This window comes from Salmo salar, chromosome ssa06 (genome assembly GCF_905237065.1).
Source record: "Salmo salar chromosome ssa06, Ssal_v3.1, whole genome shotgun sequence".
NCBI classification, from domain to species: domain Eukaryota; kingdom Metazoa; phylum Chordata; class Actinopteri; order Salmoniformes; family Salmonidae; genus Salmo; species Salmo salar.
Window position 1 is genome coordinate 3,101,279 of NC_059447.1, and position 21,222 is coordinate 3,122,500.

Here is a 21,222-nt window from a genome sequence, read left to right on the forward strand (position 1 = left end):
CGATAGTAACTGAATGGTGGATGATGACTGGAGTAATTTTATTTCTAAGTGAGTAGATAACATGTTTCTAAACACTACTAAATGAATCCTGATTATGTCTTGATTAAGAAAAATCATGAATGAATCATGAATAATAATGAGTGAGAGAGTTACAGAGGCTACAACAAAACATACTAACCTCTCACCATTAACCTCAAATAAAAGGTAACATTCTGTACTGTCACATAATATGAAACATTATATCTCAAATCCAAAATGCAGGAGCATAGCACCAAATGTAAAACTGTAAGCTTCACTGTCCAAACACATATGATGTGGACTATGTGTGTCTGGTAAACACATGTGGATCTGGTGAACAGTTATCACTTGTTGACCAACTACAGGAATACTGACCTCAGAGTCTCCAGTTTACAGTGGGGATTCCCCAGTCCAGAAGAGACCAGCTTCACTCCTGAAGAGTTACACATGGAATAAACAAAACATACAGTCAATAATACAGTAGAACAAAAGAAAACAAAAAGTCTATATACAGTGAGTGCAAATGAGGTAAGTTAAGGCAATAAATAGGCCATGGAGGCGAAGTAATTACAATATAGCAATAAAACACTGGAATGGTAGATGTGCAGAAGATGAATGTGCAAGTAGAGATACTGGGGTGCAAAGGAGCAAGATAAATAAATAAAAACAGTATGGGGATGAGGTAGGTAGATAGATGGGCTGTTTACAGATGGGCTATGTACAGGTGCAGTGATCTGTGAGCTGCTCTGACAGCTTGTGCTTAAAGCTAGTGAGGGAGATATGAGTCTCCAGCTTCAGAGATTTTTGCAGTTCGTTCCAGTCATTGGCAGCAGAGAACTGGAAGGAAAGACGACCAAATGAGGAATTGGCTTTGGGGGTGACCAGTGAGATATACCTGCTGGAGCGCATGCTACGAGTGGGTGCTGCTATGGTGACCAGTGAGCTGAGATAAGGCGGGGCTTTTCCTAGCAGAGACTTGTAGATAACCTGTAGCCAGTGGGTGTGGCGACGAGTATGAAGTGAGGTCCAACCAACGAGAGCGTACAGGTCGCAATGGTGGGTAGTGTATGGGGCTTTGGTGACAAAACGGATGGCACTGTGATAAACTGCATCCAGTTTGTTGAGTAGAGTGTTGGAGGCTATTTTATAGATGACATCACCGAAGTCGAGGATTGGTAGGATGGTCAGTTTTACGAGGGTGTGTTTGGCAGCATGAGTGAAGGATGCTTTGTTGCGATATAGGAAGCCGATTCTAGATTTAATTTTGGATTGGAGATGCTTAATTTGAGTCTGGAAGGAGAGTTCACAGTCTAACCAGACACCCAGGTATTTGTAGTTGTCCACGTATTCTAAGTCAGAGCCGTCCAGAGTAGTGATGCTGGACGGGCGAGCAGGTGCAGGCAGTGATCGATTGAATAGCATGCATTTAGTTTTACCTGCATATAAGAGCAGTTGGATGCCACGGAAGGAGAGTTGTATGCCATCTAAGCTCGTCTGGAGGTTAGTTAACACAGTGTCCAAAGAGGGGCCAGAAGCATACAGAATGGTGTCGTCTACGTAGAGGTGGATCAGAGAATCACCAGCAGCAAGAGCAACAGCATTGATGTATACAGAGAAGAGAGTCGGCCCGAGAATAAAACCCTGTGGCACACCCATAGAGACTGCCAGAGGTCCGGACAACAGGCCCTCCGATTTGACACACTGAACTCTATCAGAGAAGTAGTTGGTAAACCAGGTGAGGGAATCATTTGAGAAACCAAAGCTGTCGAGTCTGCCAATAAGAATGTGGTGATTGACAGAGTCGAAAGCCTTGGCCAGGTCGATGAATATGGCTGCACAGTAATGTCTCTTATCGATGGCGGTTATGATGTCGTTTAGGACCTTGAGCGTGGCTGAGGTGCACCCATGACCAGTTCTGAAACCAGATTGCATAGCGGAGAAGGTACGGTGGGATTCGAAATGGTCGGTAATCTGTTTGTTAACTTGGCTTTCGAAGACCTTAGAAAGACAGGGTAGGATAGATATAGGTCTGTAGCAGTTTGGGTCTAGAGTGTCACGCCCTTTGAAGAGGGGGATGACCGCGGCAGCTTTCCAATCTTTGGGAATCTCAGACGATACGAAAGAGAGGTTGAACAGACTAGTAATAGGGGTTGCAACAATTTCGGCATATAATTTTAGAAAGAGAGGGTCCAGATTGTCTAGCCCGGCTGATTTGTATGGGTCCAGATTTTGCAGCTCTTTCAGAACATCAGCTATCTGGATTTGGGTGAAGGAGAAATGCTGGGGGCTTTGGCGGATTGCTGTGGAGGGTGCCGGGCAGTTGACCGGGGTAGGGGTAGCCAGGTAGAAAGCATGGCCAGCCGTAGAGAAATGCTTATTGAAATGCTCAATTATAGTGGATTTATCGGTGGTAACAGTGTTTCCTAGCCTCAGAGCAGTGGGCAGCTGGGAGGAGGTGCTCTTTTTCTCCATGGACTTTACAGTGCCCCAGAACGTTTTTGAGTTAAACCTCTTACATCTAGACGTTCCGCTAGCGGAACACCTGCTCCAATATCCAATGATAGGCGTGCCGCGAATTACAAATTCCTCAAAAATACAAAAACTTCAATTTTTCAAACATATGACTATTTCACAGCATTTTAAAGATAAGACTCTCCTTTATCTAACCACACTGTCCGATTTCAAAAAGGCTTTACAACGAAAGCAAAACATTAGATTATGTCAGCAGAGTACCAAGCCAGAAATAATCAGACACCCATTTTTCAAGCTAGCATATAATGTCACAAAAACCCAGAAGACAGCTAAATGCAGCACTAACCTTTTGATGATCTTCATCAGATGACAACCCTAGGACATTATGTTATACAATACATGCATGTTTTGTTCAATCAAGTTCATATTTATATCAAAAACCAGCTTTTACATTAGCATGTGACGTTCAGAACTAGCATACCCCCCCGCAAACTTCCGGCGAATTCACTAAGAATTTACTAAATTACTCACGATAAACGTTCACAAAAAGAATAACAATTATTTTAAGAATTATAGATACAGAACTCCTCTATGCACTCGATATGTCCGATTTTAAAATAGCTTTTTGGTGAAAGCACATTTTGCAATATTCTAAGTACATAGCCCAGGCATCACGGGCTAGCTATTTAGACACCCGGCAAGTTTAGCACTCACCAATATCAGGTTTACTATTATAAAAGTTTGATTACCTTTTGTTGTCTTTGTCAGAATGCACTCCGAGGACTGCTACTTCAAAAACAAATGTTGGTTTGGTCCAAAATAATCCATCGTTATATCCGAATAGCGGCGTTTTGTTCGTGCGTCCCAGACACTATCTGAAATGGTAAATCAGGGTCGTGCGCATGGCGCAATTCGTGACAAAAAAAATCTAAATATTCCATTACTGTACTTCGAAGCATGTCAACCGCTGTTTAAAATCCATTTTTATGCCATTTTTTCGTAAAAAAAGCGATAATATTCCGACCGGGAATCTCCGTTTAGCTAAACAGAGGAAAGTAAACAAAGCTTTCGGTCGACGCGGGCACGAGCCTGAGTCTCACAGTACTGTAACCAGCCACTACCCAAACGCGCTACTTTTTTTCAGCCAGAGCCTGCAAAGCCACGATTCAGCTTTTTACCGCCTTCTGAGACCCTATGGCAGCCGTAGGAAGTGTCACGGGACAGCTAAGATCCTCACTCTTCAACAAACAGAGACAAGAAGAACGACACCTTGTCAGACAGGCCACTTCCTGCCTGAAACCTTGTCAGGTTTTTGCCTGCCAAATGAGTTCTGTTATACTCACAGACACCATTCAAACAGTTTTAGAAACTTTAGGGTGTTTTCTATCCATATGTAATAAGTATATGCATATTCTAGTTACTGGGTAGGAGTGGTAACCAGATTAAATCGGGTACGTTTTTTTATCCAGCCGTGAAAATACTGCCCCCTAGCCATAACAGGTTAGTAGTACAGGATGCAAATTTCTGTTTGAAAAAGCTAGCCTTAGCTTTTCTAACTGCCTGTGTATATTTGTTCCTAACCTCCCTGAAAAGTTGCATATCACGGGGGCTATTCGATGCTACTGCAGAACGCCACAGGATGTTTTTGTGCTGGTCAAGGGCAGCACAAGTGAACCAAGGACTATATCTATTCCTAGTTCTAAATTTTTGGAGTGGGGCATGCTTATTTAAGATGGTGAGGAAGACACTTTTAAAGAAGAGCCACGCATCATCTACTGACGGGATGAGGTCAATGTCATTCCAGGATACCCCGGCCAGGTCGATTAGAAAGGCCTGATCGCAGAAGTGTTTTAGGGAGCATTTGACAGTGATGAGGGGTGGTCGTTTGGTCGCAGACCCATTACGTATGCAGGCAATGAGGCAGTGATCGCTGAGATCTTGTTTGCAAACAGCAGGGATGTATTTGGAGGGCGAGTTAGTTAGGATGACATCTATGAGGGTGCCCGTGTTTACGGATTTGGGGTTGTACCTGGTAGGTTCATTGATAATTTGTGTGAGATTGAGGGCATCAAGTTTAGATTGTAGGATGGCCGGGGTGTTAAGCATGTCCCAGTTTAGGTCACCTCGTAGCACGAGCTCAGAAGATAGATGGGGGGCAATCAATTCACATATGGTATCGAGGGCACAGCTGGGGGCAGAGGGAGGTCTATAGCAAGCGGCAACAGTGAGAGACTTGTTTCTGGAAAGGTGAATCTTTAGAAGTAGAAGCTCGAATTGTTTGGGTACAGACCTGGATAGTAAGACAGAACTCTGTAGGCTATCTTTGCAGTAGATTGCAACACCGCCCCCTTTGGCAGTTCTATCTTGGCGGAAAAGGTTATAGTTAGCGATGGAGATTTCAGGGTTTTTGATGGTTTTCCTAAGCCAGGATTCAGACACGGCTAAGACATCCGGGTTGGCAGAGTGTGCTAAAGCAGTGAGTAAAACAACTTGGGAAGTAGGCTTCTAATGTTAACATGCATGAAACCAAGGCTTTTACGGTTACAGAAGTCAACAAATGAGAGCACCTGGGGAGTGGGAGTGGAGCTAGGCACTGCAGGACCTGGATTAACCTCCACATCACCAGAGGAACAGAGGAGAAGTAGAATAAGGGTACGGCTAAAGGCTATACGAACTGGCCGTCTAGCACGTTCGGAACAGAGAGTACAAGGAGCAGGTTTCTGGGCACGATAGCATAGATTCAAGGCATAGTGTACAGACAAAGGTAAGGTAGGATGTGAGTACATTGGAGGTATACCTAGGCATTGAGTAATGATGAGAGAGATATAGTCTCTAGAGACGTTTAAACCAGGTGATGTCATCGCATATGTAGGAGGTGGAACAACATGGTTGGTTAAGGCATATTGAGCAGGGCTAGAGGCTCTACAGTGAAATAAGACAGTAATCACTAACCAGGACAGTAATGGACGAGGCATATTGATATTAGAGAGAGGCATGCGTAGCCAAGTGAACATATGGGTCCAGTGATTGGTTGGGCTGACTGGGGACACGGCGATTCAGACAGTTAGCAGGCCGATGCTAACAAGCTAACAGTTAGTAGGCAGGGGCTAAACAAGCTAGCAATTAGCAGACCGGGGCTGGCAAGCTAGCAGTTAGCAGACCGGGTTAGCAAGCAAGCAGTTGGCAGACTGGAGCTAGGAGTTAGCAGACCGGGGCAAGCAAGCTAGCAGTTAGCAGACCGGGGCTAGCAAGTTAGCCTTTGGCGGACGTCGCGATGGGGGTAAGTCTGTTTTTGCCTCTTCGTGCGGTGACGTCGATAGACCAGTCGTGGAATTAGTAGGGTTCCAAGTAGCTCTAGATAGCTAGCAGGCCAGTTAGCAGAATGGGCCTTCAGCAGACCTCACGCCTGAGGGGCCTGTTGGAATCCTCGGGCAGATTATGTCGGTATTCCAGTCGTAGAGGATCGGCGGGGTTCTGTGCTCCGTACCGGCAGTAGAAGGGGTCCGGATATTGTAGCCCAGGAGTGGGCTTCGGTGGTAGCACAGGAGCCCTGGTCGGGCTAGCTTCAGGATAATTGGTGCTTGCTCCGGGATGGAAACGCTAGCCAGGAGTAGTCACCCGGGATTGTGGTTAGCTAGTTGCGAAGATCCAGATGAAAATGTTCAGAGTTTGCGGTAGGAATCCGGGGATATGGGGAAAAAAATATATAAAATAATAATAGATCCGTTATGCTCTGGTTTGAGTCACGTTGTTCGAACTGGCGAGAGCTTTCCAAGCTAAAGGTTAGCTGATGACCGCTAGCAATGGTTTGCTGACTGATAGCTGGTAGGTAGTTAGCTGGCTAGTTTCAGTTGAGGGATTCCAGATCCGAAGTAAATTGAAATACTTTAGATAAAATAAACAGATCCAAGCCACATTGGGTGAGGTGAGTTGCAGGAGAGTATTTAGAAGTTGAGGTTTAGGAAAATATTTTTTAAAGATATGCGAAGAAAAATATATATACAAGGGACACAACAGGACAAAGACAAAGACGTCTGACTGCTACGCCATCTTGGAATTCGTGTAGTGTAGTGTAGAAGGACAATGGACGCATTTGGTTTATTCTCCCAAACAACAAATAGATTCATCTTCCGTCTCTTAGAATTGTATGGTCATATTGTTATACAAATGTGAATATCAATGCATTTATTCAATATGTTTTTCAATATAATACTATATAAATATTATAATACATATTTTCCTCTAAACTGAATATTTATCTTTTTTCCATTTTCGAATTAAATATACCTTCCTGCAACCCGCCTCACCCAATGTGGTACGGATCTATTTTTTAGACCTTATAACTGGAACTTCCATCAGAAGCTGGCCAGCTTATTAGCTACTAGCTATTTAGTCATTGTTAGCCTCTGCTAGCGGTGTTTACCTTAGGCTCGGACTCCAGCCGCTTTAGCCTGGATAGCCCAGATAATACCTGCCAGTCTGCACAGCGCAATTTCAGCCTTGAGCATATCGGACAGCTTTTTTTCACTGCATCACCGGATTCCTGCCGATAGCTCTGGACCATTACACCGGATCTTCGCAGCTAGCGAGTTGCTACCGAGTGGCTATTGTGGCTAACGCCATTGTCCAGAAGCATGCACCAGTTAGCCTCTAGCTAGGCCCATCTTCCGGCTAGCAAACAAAGTACACCAACTGCAATACCTCTTGCCAATTGGCCTGGACCCTTTGTCGACATGGAACCCCGCCGAACCATCACTGCTGGTCTGCTGACGTAATTCGGCCGATGTGCTCTCAACCGGCCTCTGTGTCGTGGATGTCGATGATGCATCTGTTAGCTTCCTGAACCCTGTGTCTCCTGCTCGCCTAGCGTAGTAATCAACTACCGAACAACTCCCTGTTTCATACATTGCTTGTCATTGGACCCTATGATCACTCAGTTACACAGCTGATGCCTGCTGTGTAGCTAGAGGTCCCACTAGGTACATACAAGTGTCTTATTTCCGTTAAAAGCTTAAATTCTTGTTAGTCAAACTGTCCGATTTACAGTAGGCTTTACAGCCAAAGCATGCCATGCGATTGTTTGAGGATGGCGCCCCACATCAAAATATTTTTCCACCGGCACAGGTTTCATAAATTCACAAATTGCGATTAAATATTCACTTACTTTTTGAAAATCTTCCTCTGATTTGTCATCCAAAGGGTCCGAGCTACAACATGTACTGTCATTTTGTTAGATAAAATGCTTCTTTATATCCCAAAAAGTCTGTTCAGTTGGTGCCATCGATTTGAGTAATCCACTCATTCAACATGCTGAGAAAGGAATCCAAAAAGCTACCGCTAAACTTTGTTAAAACAAGTCAAAGTACATTACTATTTAATCCTCAGATACCCTAAAATGTAATTAAACTATAATATTTAATACGGAAAGAAGTATGTTCAATAGGAAAACGATATTAGCAGGTGCTTGTCCTCTTCATTGTGCACGCATACACTGATTTCGAAGTCTGTGTCCCTGTATCAAAACACACTGTTTTTCCTCGTTTTGGAAGAAACAAGCCTGAAACCTTGAACAAAATCTTCTGACATCCAGTGGAAGCCATAAGAATTGCATACTGGGAATTACATTTTTTACCTACACGTTCCATTAGAAGAGCATGGGCTCACAAAAAAAAAAAAAAATCTGGTTGGTTTTTCTTTAGATTTTCTCCTATCATATCTATTGTGTTATAGTCTCCTACATTATTTTAAACTTCAGAGTGTTTTCTTTCCAATGGTACCAATTATATGCATATCCTGGCTTCAGAGCCTGAGCAACAGGCAGTTTACTTTGGGCACGTCAGTCAGGCGGAAATGGAGAAAAATAGACCCTATCCTGAAGAAGTTATTAACAAACCTCTAAACGAGCTTCAACGCCATACAACACTCCTACCGTGGCCTTTAACTGCTCTTAAATGCTAGTAAAATGAAACGCATGCCCTTCAACCGAAAGCTTCCCGCACCGTGGGGCGGTTTTGACTTAGAATATGTGGACAACTATAAATACCTAGGCTATCTGGCTAGACCGTAAACTCTCCTTCCAGACTCACATTAAGCATCTCCAATCCAGTTAAATCTAGAATCGTCTTCCTATTTCGCAACAAAGCATTCTTCACTCATGCTGCCAAACATACCCTCGTAAAACTGACTATCCTACCGATACTTGATTTCGGCGATGTCATTTACAAAATGCTCCACCTTATCTCAGCTCACTGGTCACTATAGCAGCACCCACGCATAGTACGCGCTCCAGCAGGTATATCTCACTGGTCACCCCCAAAGCCAATTCTTCCTTTGGCCGCCTTTCCTTCCAGTTCTCTGCTGCCAATGACTGGAACGAATTGCAAAAAATCACTGAAGTTGGAGACTTATATCTCCCTCACTAACTTTAAGCGTCAGCTGTCAGAGAAGCTTACCGATCGCTGCAGCTGTACACAGCCCATCTGTAAATAGCCCATCCAACCAACTACCTACCTCCTCCGCATATTTGGGTCGCAGTTGTAAATGAGAACTTGTTCTCAACTAGCTTACCTGGTTAAATGTGAATATATATATATATATTTTTAATGAATACAATATAAATATAGGACAAAACACACATCACAACAAGAGAGACAACACACTACATAAAGAGAGACCTAAGACAACAACATAACAAAGCAGCAACACATGATAACACAGCATGGTAGCAACACAACATGACAACAACATGGTAGCAGCACAAAAACAAACATTATTGGGCAAAGTCAATAGCACAAAGGTAGAGACAACAACACATCAAGTATAGCAGCCACAACTGTCAGTAAGAGTGTCCATGATTGAGCCTTTGATAAAGAGATTGAGATAAACTGTCCAGTTTTAGTGTTTGTTGCAGCTCGTTCCAGTCGCTAGCTGCAGCAGTACTACTTATTTCTCTGAGAGTGAGGCAGATATATATTATTACTGTGAAAAACCTAGCAGTACTAGTGATTTCTCTGAGAGTGAGGCAGATATATATTGTTACTGTGAAAAACCTAGCAGTACTACTGATTTCTCTGAGAGTGAGACAGATATATATTATTACTGTGTAAAACCTAGCAGTACTACTGATTTCTCTGAGAGGGAGGCAGATATATATTATTACTGTGTAAAACCTAACAGTACTACTGATTTCTCTGAGAGTGAGGCAGATATATATTATTACTGTGTAAAACCTAGCAGGTCCACTGATTTCTCTGAGAGTGAGGCAGATATTATTACTGTGTAAAACCTAGCAGTACTACTGATTTCTCTGAGAGTGAAGCAGATATATATTATTACTGTGTAAAACCTAGCAGTACTACTGCTTTCTCTGAGAGTGAGGCAGATATATATTATTACTGTGTTAATCCTAGCAGTACTAGTGATTTCTCTGAGAGTGAGGCAGACATATATTATTACTGTGTTAATCCTAGCAGTACTACTGATTTCTCTGAGAGAGGCAGATATATATTATTACTGTGTAAAACCTAGCAGTACTACTGATTTCTCTGAGAGAGGGAGATATATATTATTACTGTGTAAAACCTAGCAGTACTAGTGATTTCTCTGAGAGTGAGGCAGATATATATTATTACTGTGTAAAACCTAGCAGTACTAGTGATTTCTCCGAGAGTGAGGCAGATATATATTATTACTGTGTTAAACCTAGCAGTACTACTGATTTCTCTGAGAGTGAGGCAGATATATATTATTATTGTGTAAAACCTAGCAGTACTACTGATTTTTCTGAGTGAGGCAGATATATAGCATTTTGCGAAAAAATTAATTTGTCTCTCTGAAATGAAAACATCAAGTGATAGATTATAAACAAATACATGTCTGTCATTGAACAACCCCTTGTCATGATTAGATAGTGAACAACCCCATGTCATGATTAGATAGAGAACAACTCCATGATTAGATAGTGAACAACCCCATGTCATGATTAGATAGTGAACAACCCCATGATTAGATAGTGAACAAGACCATGATTAGATAGTGAACAACTCCATGATTAGATAGTGAACAACCCCATGATTAGATAGTGAACAACTCCATGATTAGATAGTGAACAACCCCATGTCATGATTAGACAGTGAACAACCCCATGATTAGATAGTGAACAACTCCATGATTAGATAGTGAACAACCCCATGTCATGATTAGACAGTGAACAACCCCATGATTAGATAGTGAACAACTCCATGATTAGATAGTGAACAACCCCATGTCATGATTAGATAGTGAACAACCCCATGTCATGATTAGATAGTGAACAACCCCATGTCATGATTAGATAGTGAACAACCCCATGTCATGATTAGATAGTGAACAACCCCATGTCATGATTAGATAGTGAACAACCCCATGTCATGATTAGATAGTGAACAACCCCATGATTAGATAGTGAACAACCCCATGTCATGATTAGATAGTGAACAACCCCATGATTAGATAGTGAACAAGACCATGCCATGATTAGATAGTGAAAAAACACAACAATCTCTTTCATAACGTCTTTAAAAAAAAAGCTAATTTACCAACATTTCTGAAAAGTGATATATAGCGTTTTGGATTGAAACTCTTCTTATGTTTCCCATCTGAGCTCAGAGTAGATGAGATGTAATGTTTGTCTCTGTTGTGATGAAGTCCAATCAAGCAGGAGAGACCAACCTCCCCTGTACCCAGCTGTGTGTCCATGAAGAGTGACCGCTCTATGAGGCATCCTATATTCTTTAGAGTGGAAGACTTTTCTACTGAACAAAGGTAAGAAGAACTCATGGGTCATGGTCAGTGAGTTAAACAACTTTGTCTCTAGTCATTTCTCCTCTGAAATTTTTCCATTTACTTTTGTTGTTTTCATAATCCATAGGCTAATCCTTTTGTCCATTTTCATAGAGGAGATGTAATCTCATGTTTTGTCCACAGAAACCAACAGGAGAGATCGGAGTCAGAGATTCTCAGTGGTCAGTCTTCCCAGAGTCATCAAACAGACCTGGCCTCCATATTCAGTGTATGTGGTCCTGTTATGTACATTTGTTTTTGTTTACCTCAATTAAAGTTGATCTGTCAATCATTCATTAATGTGTTTATTAATGAGAAAGCTTTTAATTCTCTTTCTTAACTTATGTATTTTATTTCAGTTGCTTGAAGATAATATTATGACATTTGTGAAGAACGAGCTGAAGATGTTCAAGAGGATTCTTAGTCCAGAACTCCCAGAAGGCTTTGAGAGTCAGAAGCAGGATAAGGAAGTGGTGGATGCTGAAGATGAGAAGCAGTAGCGCAGTGCCAGAGAGGGGGCTCTGAAGATCACACTGCACGTCCTGAGGAAAATGAACCAGAAGGAGCTTGCTGACACACTAGAGAACTGTAAGATCTGTCTGCCTCATGTTGAATGATGTTTTATAACATTTAAAAGCTCTAGCTAAAGAAACTCAATGATATTGTAGCAGCCATAACACAACAACTGGTGACCTCATCAAGTAGTAGCAGGGATGTGTTGTGGTGACACATTTTGACAGAGAAGAGGACAGAGAGAGACAACATTAATAATACCATCAATAATACCAATAATAATATAATCAGTCACATCAGTCTGTAATGCATTGTAAAAAAATACACATTTATGAACTCAAATAAGACAAGAAATTATTATAATTTAAAACTTTATAACAGTACTAAAATACTGTAGGCATTAAATCAGACGTAATATTAATATCCGCTGTGTTATTTCTTCTTTCAGATGAGCTTGCTGTGATTTGCCAACGTGAACTCAAATCTAATCTAAAGAAGAAGTTTCAATGTGTATTTGAGGGGATCGCTAAACAAGGAAACCCAACACTTCTCAATAAGATCTACACAGAGCTCTACATCACAGAGGGTGGAACAGGAGAGGTCAATAATGAACATGAGCTGAGACAGATTGAGAAAACAACCAGGAAACAAGCAAGACCAGAGACTGCAATCAAATGTAACGACATCTTCAAACCCTTAACTGGACAAGACAAACTTATCAGAACTGTGCTAACAAAGGGAGTCGCTGGCATTGGAAAAACAGTCTCTGTGCAGAAGTTCATTCTGGACTGGGCTGAAGGAAAAGCAAATCAGGATGTCCAATTTGTATTTTCATTCCCTTTTTGGGAGCTGAATTTGATTAAAGAGGACAAACACACTTTGATTGAACTTCTCAATCACTTCTCAATGGAAACCAAAGAATCAAGAATCTCCAACTACAACAAGTACAAAGTTCTGTTCATCTTTGATGGTCTGGATGAGTGCCGACTGCCCCTAGACTTCCAGAAGAACAAGATCTGTTGTGACGTCACACAGTCAACCTCAGTGGATGTTCTGCTGACAAATCTCATCAAGGGAAATCTGCTTCCCTCTGCTCTCCTCTGGATAACTACCCGACCTGCAGCAGCCAATAAGATCCCTTCAGTGTGTGTTGACCAGGTGACAGAGGTACGAGGGTTCAATGACCCACAGAAGGAGGAGTACTTCAGGAAGAGATTCAGCGATGAGGACCTGGCCAACAGAATCATCTCACACATAAAGACATCAAGGAGCCTCCACATCATGTGCCACATTCCAGTCTTCTGTTGGATTTCTGCAACAGTCCTTGAACACATGCTGAAACATAAGAGAGAAAAGATGCCCAAGACTCTGACTGAGATGTACACACACCTTGTGGTGTTTCATACCAAACAGAAGAATGAAAAGTATCTTGGGAAAGAAGAGACAGGTCCACACTGGAATAAAGAGAGCATTCTGTTACTGGGAAAACTGGCATTTCAACAGCTTGTGAATGGCAATCTGATTTTCTATGAAGAAGACCTGAAAGAGGCTGGCATTGATGTCAATGAAGCCTCAGTGTACTCAGGATTGTGCACACAGCTCTTTAAAGAGGAATGTGGGCTGTACCAGGACAAGGTGTACTGCTTTGTTCATCTGAGCATTCAGGAGTTTCTGGCTGCTGTCTATGTGTTCCTCTCATTCATCAACAACAATGAGAATCTAATGGATGAACCTCAGTCAATGTTCAGATACTTTTTGACGCTTTTCAGAAACAACCCTGAAGTTAGTTTCTACAAGAGTGCTGTGGATAAAGCCTTACAAAGTGAGACAGGAAACCTGGACCTTTTCCTCCGCTTCCTTCTGGGCCTCTCACTGGAGTCCAATCAGAAGCACTTACGAGGTCTACTGACAAAGACAAGAAGCAGCTCACAGAGCCATGAAGAAACGGTCAAGTACATCAAGGAGACGATAAGGTAGAATCCCTCTCCAGAGAGGAGCATCAATCTATTCCACTGTATGAATGAACTGAATGACCATTCTCTAGAGGATGAGATCCAAAGATACCTGAGATCAAGAAATGACTCCCGTGAAGAACTCTCACATGCACAGTGGTCAGCTCTCGTCTTTGTGTTGTTGACTTCAGAAAAGGAGCTGGATGTGTTTGACCTGAAGAAGTACTCCAGATCAGAGGAAGGTCTTCTGAGGCTGCTGCCAGTCGTCAAAGCCTCCAGAGCTGCTCTGTGAGTACATAAAATGACATTTAAGAACTAATCTTCAGGAAGAAATATTCAGTTTAGAGAAAAATATGTATTATAATATGTATATAATATTATATTGATAAACATATTGAAGAAATGCATTGATTTTCACTTTAGTTTAACAATATGATCATACAATTCTAGGAGACGGAAGATTAATCTATATGTTGTTTGAGAGAATAAACCAAATTAATGGTGTGTTTATGAAGTCATGATGATCTCTTTGTCAGGCTGTCAGGCTGTGGAGTCACAGAGGAAGGCTGTGCTTCTCTGGTCTCAGCTCTGAAGTCAAACCTATCACACCTGAGAGAGCTGGACCTGAGTAACAATGACCTGAAGGATTCAGGAGTGAAGCTGCTCTCTGCTGGACTGGGGAATCCCCACTGTAAACTGGAGACTCTGAGGTCAGTATTCCTGTAGTTGGTCAACAAGTGATAACTGTTCACCAGATCCACATGTGTTTACCAGGCACACATAGTCCACACCATATGTGTTTGGACAGTGAAGCTTACAGTTTTAAATTTGGTGCCTTGCAGCAGCATTTTGGATTTGAGATAGAATGTTTCATATTAGGTGCCAGCACAGAATGTCACCTTTTATTTGAGGTTAATGGTGAGAGGTTAGTATATTTTGTTGTAGCCTCTGTAACTCTCTCACTCATTATTATTCATGATTCATTCATGTTCTTTCTCAGTCATGGCAGTCACAGGTTTGATGTAGTCATTGTGTTCAAAGAATATGGGACCAAATAATATACATTGGACCTCTTTAATACACTATAAGTGAATTGGTCAGAATATTTATGACTTTTTCAAATAGGGGGGACTAGATACATAAAGTGCTTTCACTTCTAAACAGTGAAACAGATATGTAGGAAAATATCTTCAATAAAAGGTGACATTATATACTGTCACCTCATATGAAACATTTGATCTGAAATGCAAAATGTTGGAGTATAGAGCCACATTTAAAATGTTAGCTTCACTGTCAAAATAGATATGGTGTGGACTGTATACTCAATACAATCTAAATCTGATACCTCACTGTCTGTCTTTTGACTGATACTGCTTTTTAAACTGGTCTGGTCAGTCTACTCAAATATTCACAATTCACATGTTTCTGTCTGCAGGCAATACTTTGATAATTTGTCATTTATAATAATGAAACATTCATTCATTTCTGAATAGATATGGCAGGTTTCAGGACACAGATGTATTTGAATATGTTGAAAAAATATACTGCCACTATTTTCACCACCAAAGAATATCAGTGTGATTTTAATATGATTTAACTCTTTGCAGGCTGTCACGCTGTCTAGTCACAGAGGAAGGCTGTGCTTCTCTGGTCTCAGCTCTGAAGTCAAACCCCTCACACCTGAGAGAGCTGGATCTGAGTAACAATGACCTGAAGGATTCAGGAGTGAAGCTGCTCTCTGCTGGACTGGGGGATCCCCACTGTAAACTGGAGACTCTGAGGTCAGTATTCCTGTAGTTAGTCAACAAGTGATAACTGTTCACTAGATCCACATGTGTTTACCAGACACACATAGTCCACACATTATGTGTTTGGACAGCAAAGCTTACAGTTTTATATGTGGCGCTATGCTCCAGCATTTTGGATTTGAGATAGAATGTTTCATATTAGGTGACAGTACAGAATGTCACCTTTTATTTGAGGTTACTGGTGAGAGGTTAGTATGTTTTGTTGTAGCCTCTGTTATTGGTAATGGTGAGAGGTTAGCATGTTTTGCTGTAGCCTCTGTTATTGGTAATGGTGAGTGGTTAGCATGTTTTGTTGTAGCCTCTGTTATTGGTAATGGTGAGAGGTTAGCATGTTTTGTTGTAGCCTCTGTTATTGGTAATGGTGAGAGGTTAGTATGTTTGCTGTAGACTCTGTTATTGGTAATAGTGAGAGGTTAGCATGTTTTGTTGTAGCCTCTGTTATTGGTAATGGTGAGAGGTTAGCATGTTTTGTTGTAGCCTCTGTTATTGGTAATGGTGAGAGGTTAGCATGTTTTGTTGTAGCCTCTGAAACTCTCTCACACATTATTATTCATGATTCATTCATGATCTTTCTCAGTCATGGCAGTCACAGGCCTGATGAAGTCATTGTGTTCAAAGAATACGCGACCAAATACTGAACTTTTAACAACTTTAATAAAATTTCAGTGAATTCGTCAGAAAACATATGACTTCTTCAAATAGGGGGACTAGATACATAAAATGCTTCTATTTTTTTTAAATAATTGGTGAAACAGATATGCATGAAAATACCCTCAAATAAAAGGTGACATTATATACTGTCAAACATTTGATCTGAAATTCAAAATGTTGGAGTATAGAGCCACATTTAAAAATGTTAGCTTCACTGTAAAAAAATTGATCTGGTGTGGACTGTATACTCAATACAATCTAAATCTGATACCTCACTGTCTGTCTTTTGACTGATACTGCTTTTTATACTGGTCTGGTCAGTCTACTCAAATATTTGTACTAAACATGTTTCTCTACAAGTGATATTATGATAATTTATAATAATGAAACATTCATTCATTTCTGAATAGATATGGCAGGTTTCAGGACACTGATGTATCTGAATATGTTGAAAAAATACATTGCCACTATTTTCACCACCAAAGAATATCAGTGTGGTTTTAATATGATTTAACTCTTTGCAGGCTGTCACGCTGTCTAGTCACAGAGGAAGGATGTACTTCTCTGGTCTCAGCTCTGAAGTCAAACCCCTCACACCTGAGAGAGCTGGACCTGAGCTACAATGACCTGAAGGATTCAGAGGTGAAGATGCTCTCTGCTGGACTGGGGAATCCCCACTGTAAACTGGAGACTCTGAGGTCAGTATTCCTGTAGTTGGTCAACAAGTGATAACTGTTCACCAGATCCACATGTGTTTACCAGGCACACATAGTCCACACCATATGTGTTTGGACAGCGAAGCTTACAGTTTTAAATTTGGTGCTATGCTCCAGCATTTTGGATTTGAGATATAATGTTTGATATTAGGCGACAGGACAGAATGTCACCTTTTATTTGAGGTTAATGGTGAGAGGTTAGCATGTTTTGTTGTAGCCTCTGTTATTGGTATGGTGAGAGGTTAGTATGTTTTGTTGTAGACTCTGTTATTGGTAATGGTGAGAGGTTAGTATGTTTTGTTGTAGCCTCTGTTATTGGTAATGGTGAGAGGTTAACATGTTTTGTTGTATTCTCTGTTATTGGTAATGGTGAGAGGTTAGCGTGTTTTGTTGTAGCCTCTGTTATTGGTAATGGTGAGAGGTTAGCATGTTTTGTTGTAGCCTCTGTTATTGGTATTGGTGAGAGGTTAGCATGTTTTGTTGAAGCCTCTGTTATTGGTAATGGTGAGAGGTTAGCATGTTTTGTTGTAGCCTTTGTTATTGGTAATGGTGAGAGGTTAGCATGTTTTGTTGTAGCCTCTGTTATTGGTATTGGTGAGAGGTTAGCATGTTTTGTTGTAGCCTCTGTTATTGGTAATGGTGAGATGTTAGCATGTTTTGTTGTAGCCTCTGTTATTGGTAATGGTGAGAGGTTAGCATGTTTTGTTGTAGCCTCTGTTATTGGTAATGGTGAGAGGTTAGCATGTTTTGTTGTAGCCTCTGTTATTGGTAATGGTGAGAGGTTAGGAAGTTTTGTTGTAGCCTCTGTTATTGGTAATGGTGAGAGGTTAGCATGTTTTGTTGTAGCCTCTGTTATTGGTAATGGTGAGAGGTTAGCATGTTTTGTTGTAGCCTCTGTTATTGGTAATGGTGAGAGGTTAGCATGTTTTGTTGCAGCCTCTGTTATTGGTAATGGTGAGAGGTTAGCATGTTTTGTTGTACCCTCTGTTATTGGTAATGGTGAGAGGTTAGCATGTTTTGTTGTATACTCTGTTATTGGTAATGGTGAGAGGTTAGCATGTTTTGTTGTAGCCTCTGTTATTGGTAATGGTGAGAGGTTAGGAAGTTTTGTTGTAGCCTCTGTTATTGGTAATGGTGAGAGGTTAGCATGTTTTGTTGTAGCCTCTGTTATTGGTAATGGTGAGAGGTTAGCATTTTTTGTTGTAGCCTCTGTTATTGGTAATGGTGAGAGGTTAGTATGTTTTGTTGTAGCCTCTGTAACTCTCTCACTCATTATTATTCATGATTCATTCATGATCTTTCTCAATCATAGCAGTCACAGGCCTGATGAAGTCATTGTGTTCAAAGAATACAGGACCAAATACTAAACTTTTAACAACTTTAATAAAATTTGAGTGAATTCGTCAGAAAACATATGACTTCTTCAAATAGGGGGACTAGATACATAAAATGCTTCTATTTTTTTTTAAATAAATGGTGAAACAGATATGTATGAAAATACCATCAAATAAAAGGTGACATTATATACTGTCACCTCATATGAAACATTTGATCTCAAATCCAAAATGTTGGAGTATAGAGCCACATTTAAAATGTTATCTTCACTGTCAAAATAGATATGTTGTGGACTGTATACTCAATACAATCTATATCTGATACCTCACTGTCTGTCTTTTGACTGATACTGCTTTTTAAACTGGTCTGGTCAGTCTACTCAAATATTTGTACTAAACATGTTTCTCTAAAAGTGATATTTTGATAATTTATAATAATGAAACATTCATTCATTTCTGAATAGATATGGCAGGTTTCAGGACACTGATGTATCTGAATATGTTGAACAAATACATTGCCACTATTTTCACCAACAAAGAATAGCAGTGTGATTTTAATATGATTTGACTCTTTGCAGGCTGTCAGGCTGTCTATTCACAGAGGAAGGCTGTGCTTCTCTGGTCTCAGCTCTGAGGTCAAACCCCTCACACCTGAGAGAGCTGGACCTGAGCTACAATCACCCAGGAGACTCAGGAGTCAGACTGCTCTCTGCTGGACTGGAGGATCCACACTGCAGACTGGAGAAACTCAAGTATGTAGAGGGTTTATGTCAATGTTCATATCAGACATGTTTGACTTATCAGGCTTGTTAAGACAAACATTCTGACCACAAGTTGGACAAAGTTATATGATGAATTCAGTGTGTGTCCAGTGTGTGGCCAGTGACAATGTCTGAATGACATACACACAGACACATGCTGGATACACACACACACACACACACACACACACACACACACACACACACACACACACACACACACACACACACACACACACACACACACACACACACACAGTGTGAGTTCAGGTGTATCCCTCAATGACTGTCTGTTCTTCTGCTGTTCTTCTGCTCTTCTTCTGCTTACCGCTACAGTGTGGAACATGGTGGAGAGAACACAATGAAACCTGGGATTAGAAAATGTGAAAATATGTATAACATATGATCATTCAACAAGTCTCAAGTTACCTGAACTTCTCCTTTTGATACCTAGAAACATCTACATTAAATTAATTAGTGAAAAGTGAGTTAACATTCTAATGTGAATGATGATGATTTCTAATATTGTGTCTGGTTTCATCCATCAGATGTCTGTGATCTCACACTGGACCCAAACACAGTAAGCAGACTCCTCTCTCTGTCTGAGGAGAACAGAAAGGTGACATGTAGGAGAGAGAAGCAGCCGTATCCTGATCACCCAGAGAGATTTGAGGACTGTAGACAGGTGCTGTGTAGAGAGGGTCTGACTGGGCGCTGTTACTGGGAGGTAGAGTGGAGTGGGAGAGGGGCTGATATAGGAGTGACATATAAAGGAATCAACAGGAGAGGATGGGGTAATGACTGTAGTCTTGGATGGAATGACAAGTCCTGGTGTCTGTTCTGCTCTGACAAACGTTACAGAGCCTGGCACAATAATAAACCCACTACCATAGAGGTCCCCTCCTCCAGCTGCCACAGAGTAGGAGTGTATCTGGACTGGTCAGCCGGCACTCTGTCCTTCTATAGAGCCTCCTCTGACACACTGACCCACCTGATCACATTTACCTCCACATTCACTGAGCCCCTCTATCCAGGGTTTAGGGTTTATGATGTTGGCGACTCAGTGTCCCTCTGTCAGTGACACACACACACACACACCCACCCACACACACACACACACACACACACACACACACACACTGGACAAACACACACACACACACACACAAACTGGACAAACACACACACACACTGGATACACACACAGACACACTGAACAAACACACACACACACACAAACACACACACACACACACAGGACACACACAAACACTGGACAAACATACACAAACAGTAGACACACACACACTGGACAAACACACACACACACACTGGACAAACACACACACACTGGATACACACACACTGGACACACACACACACACACTGGACAAACACACACACACACACACACACACACACACACACACACTGGACACACACACACACTGGACACACACACACGCTGGACACACACACGCTGGACACACACACACACTGGACACACACACACACACACACACACACTGGACAAACACACACACACTGTAGAGACACACACACACACACACACTATACAAACACACACACACACTGGACACACACACACACACTGACACAAACTCACACACACAGACACAAACACACACACACACACTGACACAAACTCACACACACTGACACAAACACACACACACACAGGACACTCACACACACACACACACACCTGGACAAACACACACACACTGGAGAGACACACACACACACTATACAAACACACACACACACACACACACATGGACAAACACACACACACTGGAGAGACACACACACACTATACAAACACACACACACACACACTGGGCACATACACACGCACTGAACACACACACACACAGACACACACACACACACTGACACAAACTCACACACACTGACACAAACACACACACACACAGGACACTCACACACACACACACACACACACACACACACACACACACACACACACACACACACACACACACACACACACACACACACACACACACACACACTGGACGCACACACGGACACCCACACACACTGGACACAAAAACACACACACACACACTGGACAAACACACACACACACACACACGCACACACACTGGACACACACAGACACACAAACACAC

General features: G+C 41.6%; 1 protein-coding gene across 1 annotated transcript; it reads left to right on the plus strand.

The window, feature by feature from the left end:
- The first annotated feature begins 19,363 nt into the window (after positions 1-19,363).
- Positions 19,364-20,189, plus strand: LOC106583739 (stonustoxin subunit beta-like). Its single transcript, XM_045719557.1, has 2 exons — positions 19,364-19,428; positions 19,594-20,189. The coding sequence occupies exons 1-2, from the start codon at positions 19,407-19,409 to the stop codon at positions 20,124-20,126; spliced, it is 555 nt and encodes a 184-aa protein (XP_045575513.1). The 5' UTR covers positions 19,364-19,406; the 3' UTR covers positions 20,127-20,189.
- The last annotated feature ends 1,033 nt before the right edge of the window (positions 20,190-21,222 follow it).

Coding starts and splice junctions, on each gene's coding strand:
- LOC106583739 (XM_045719557.1), top strand. CDS start 19,407: ATGAAACCTGGGATTAGAAAAT. Junction 19,429..19,593: donor GAAACCTGGGATTAGAAAAT/GTGAAAATATGT, acceptor TTCATCCATCAG/ATGTCTGTGATCTCACACTG.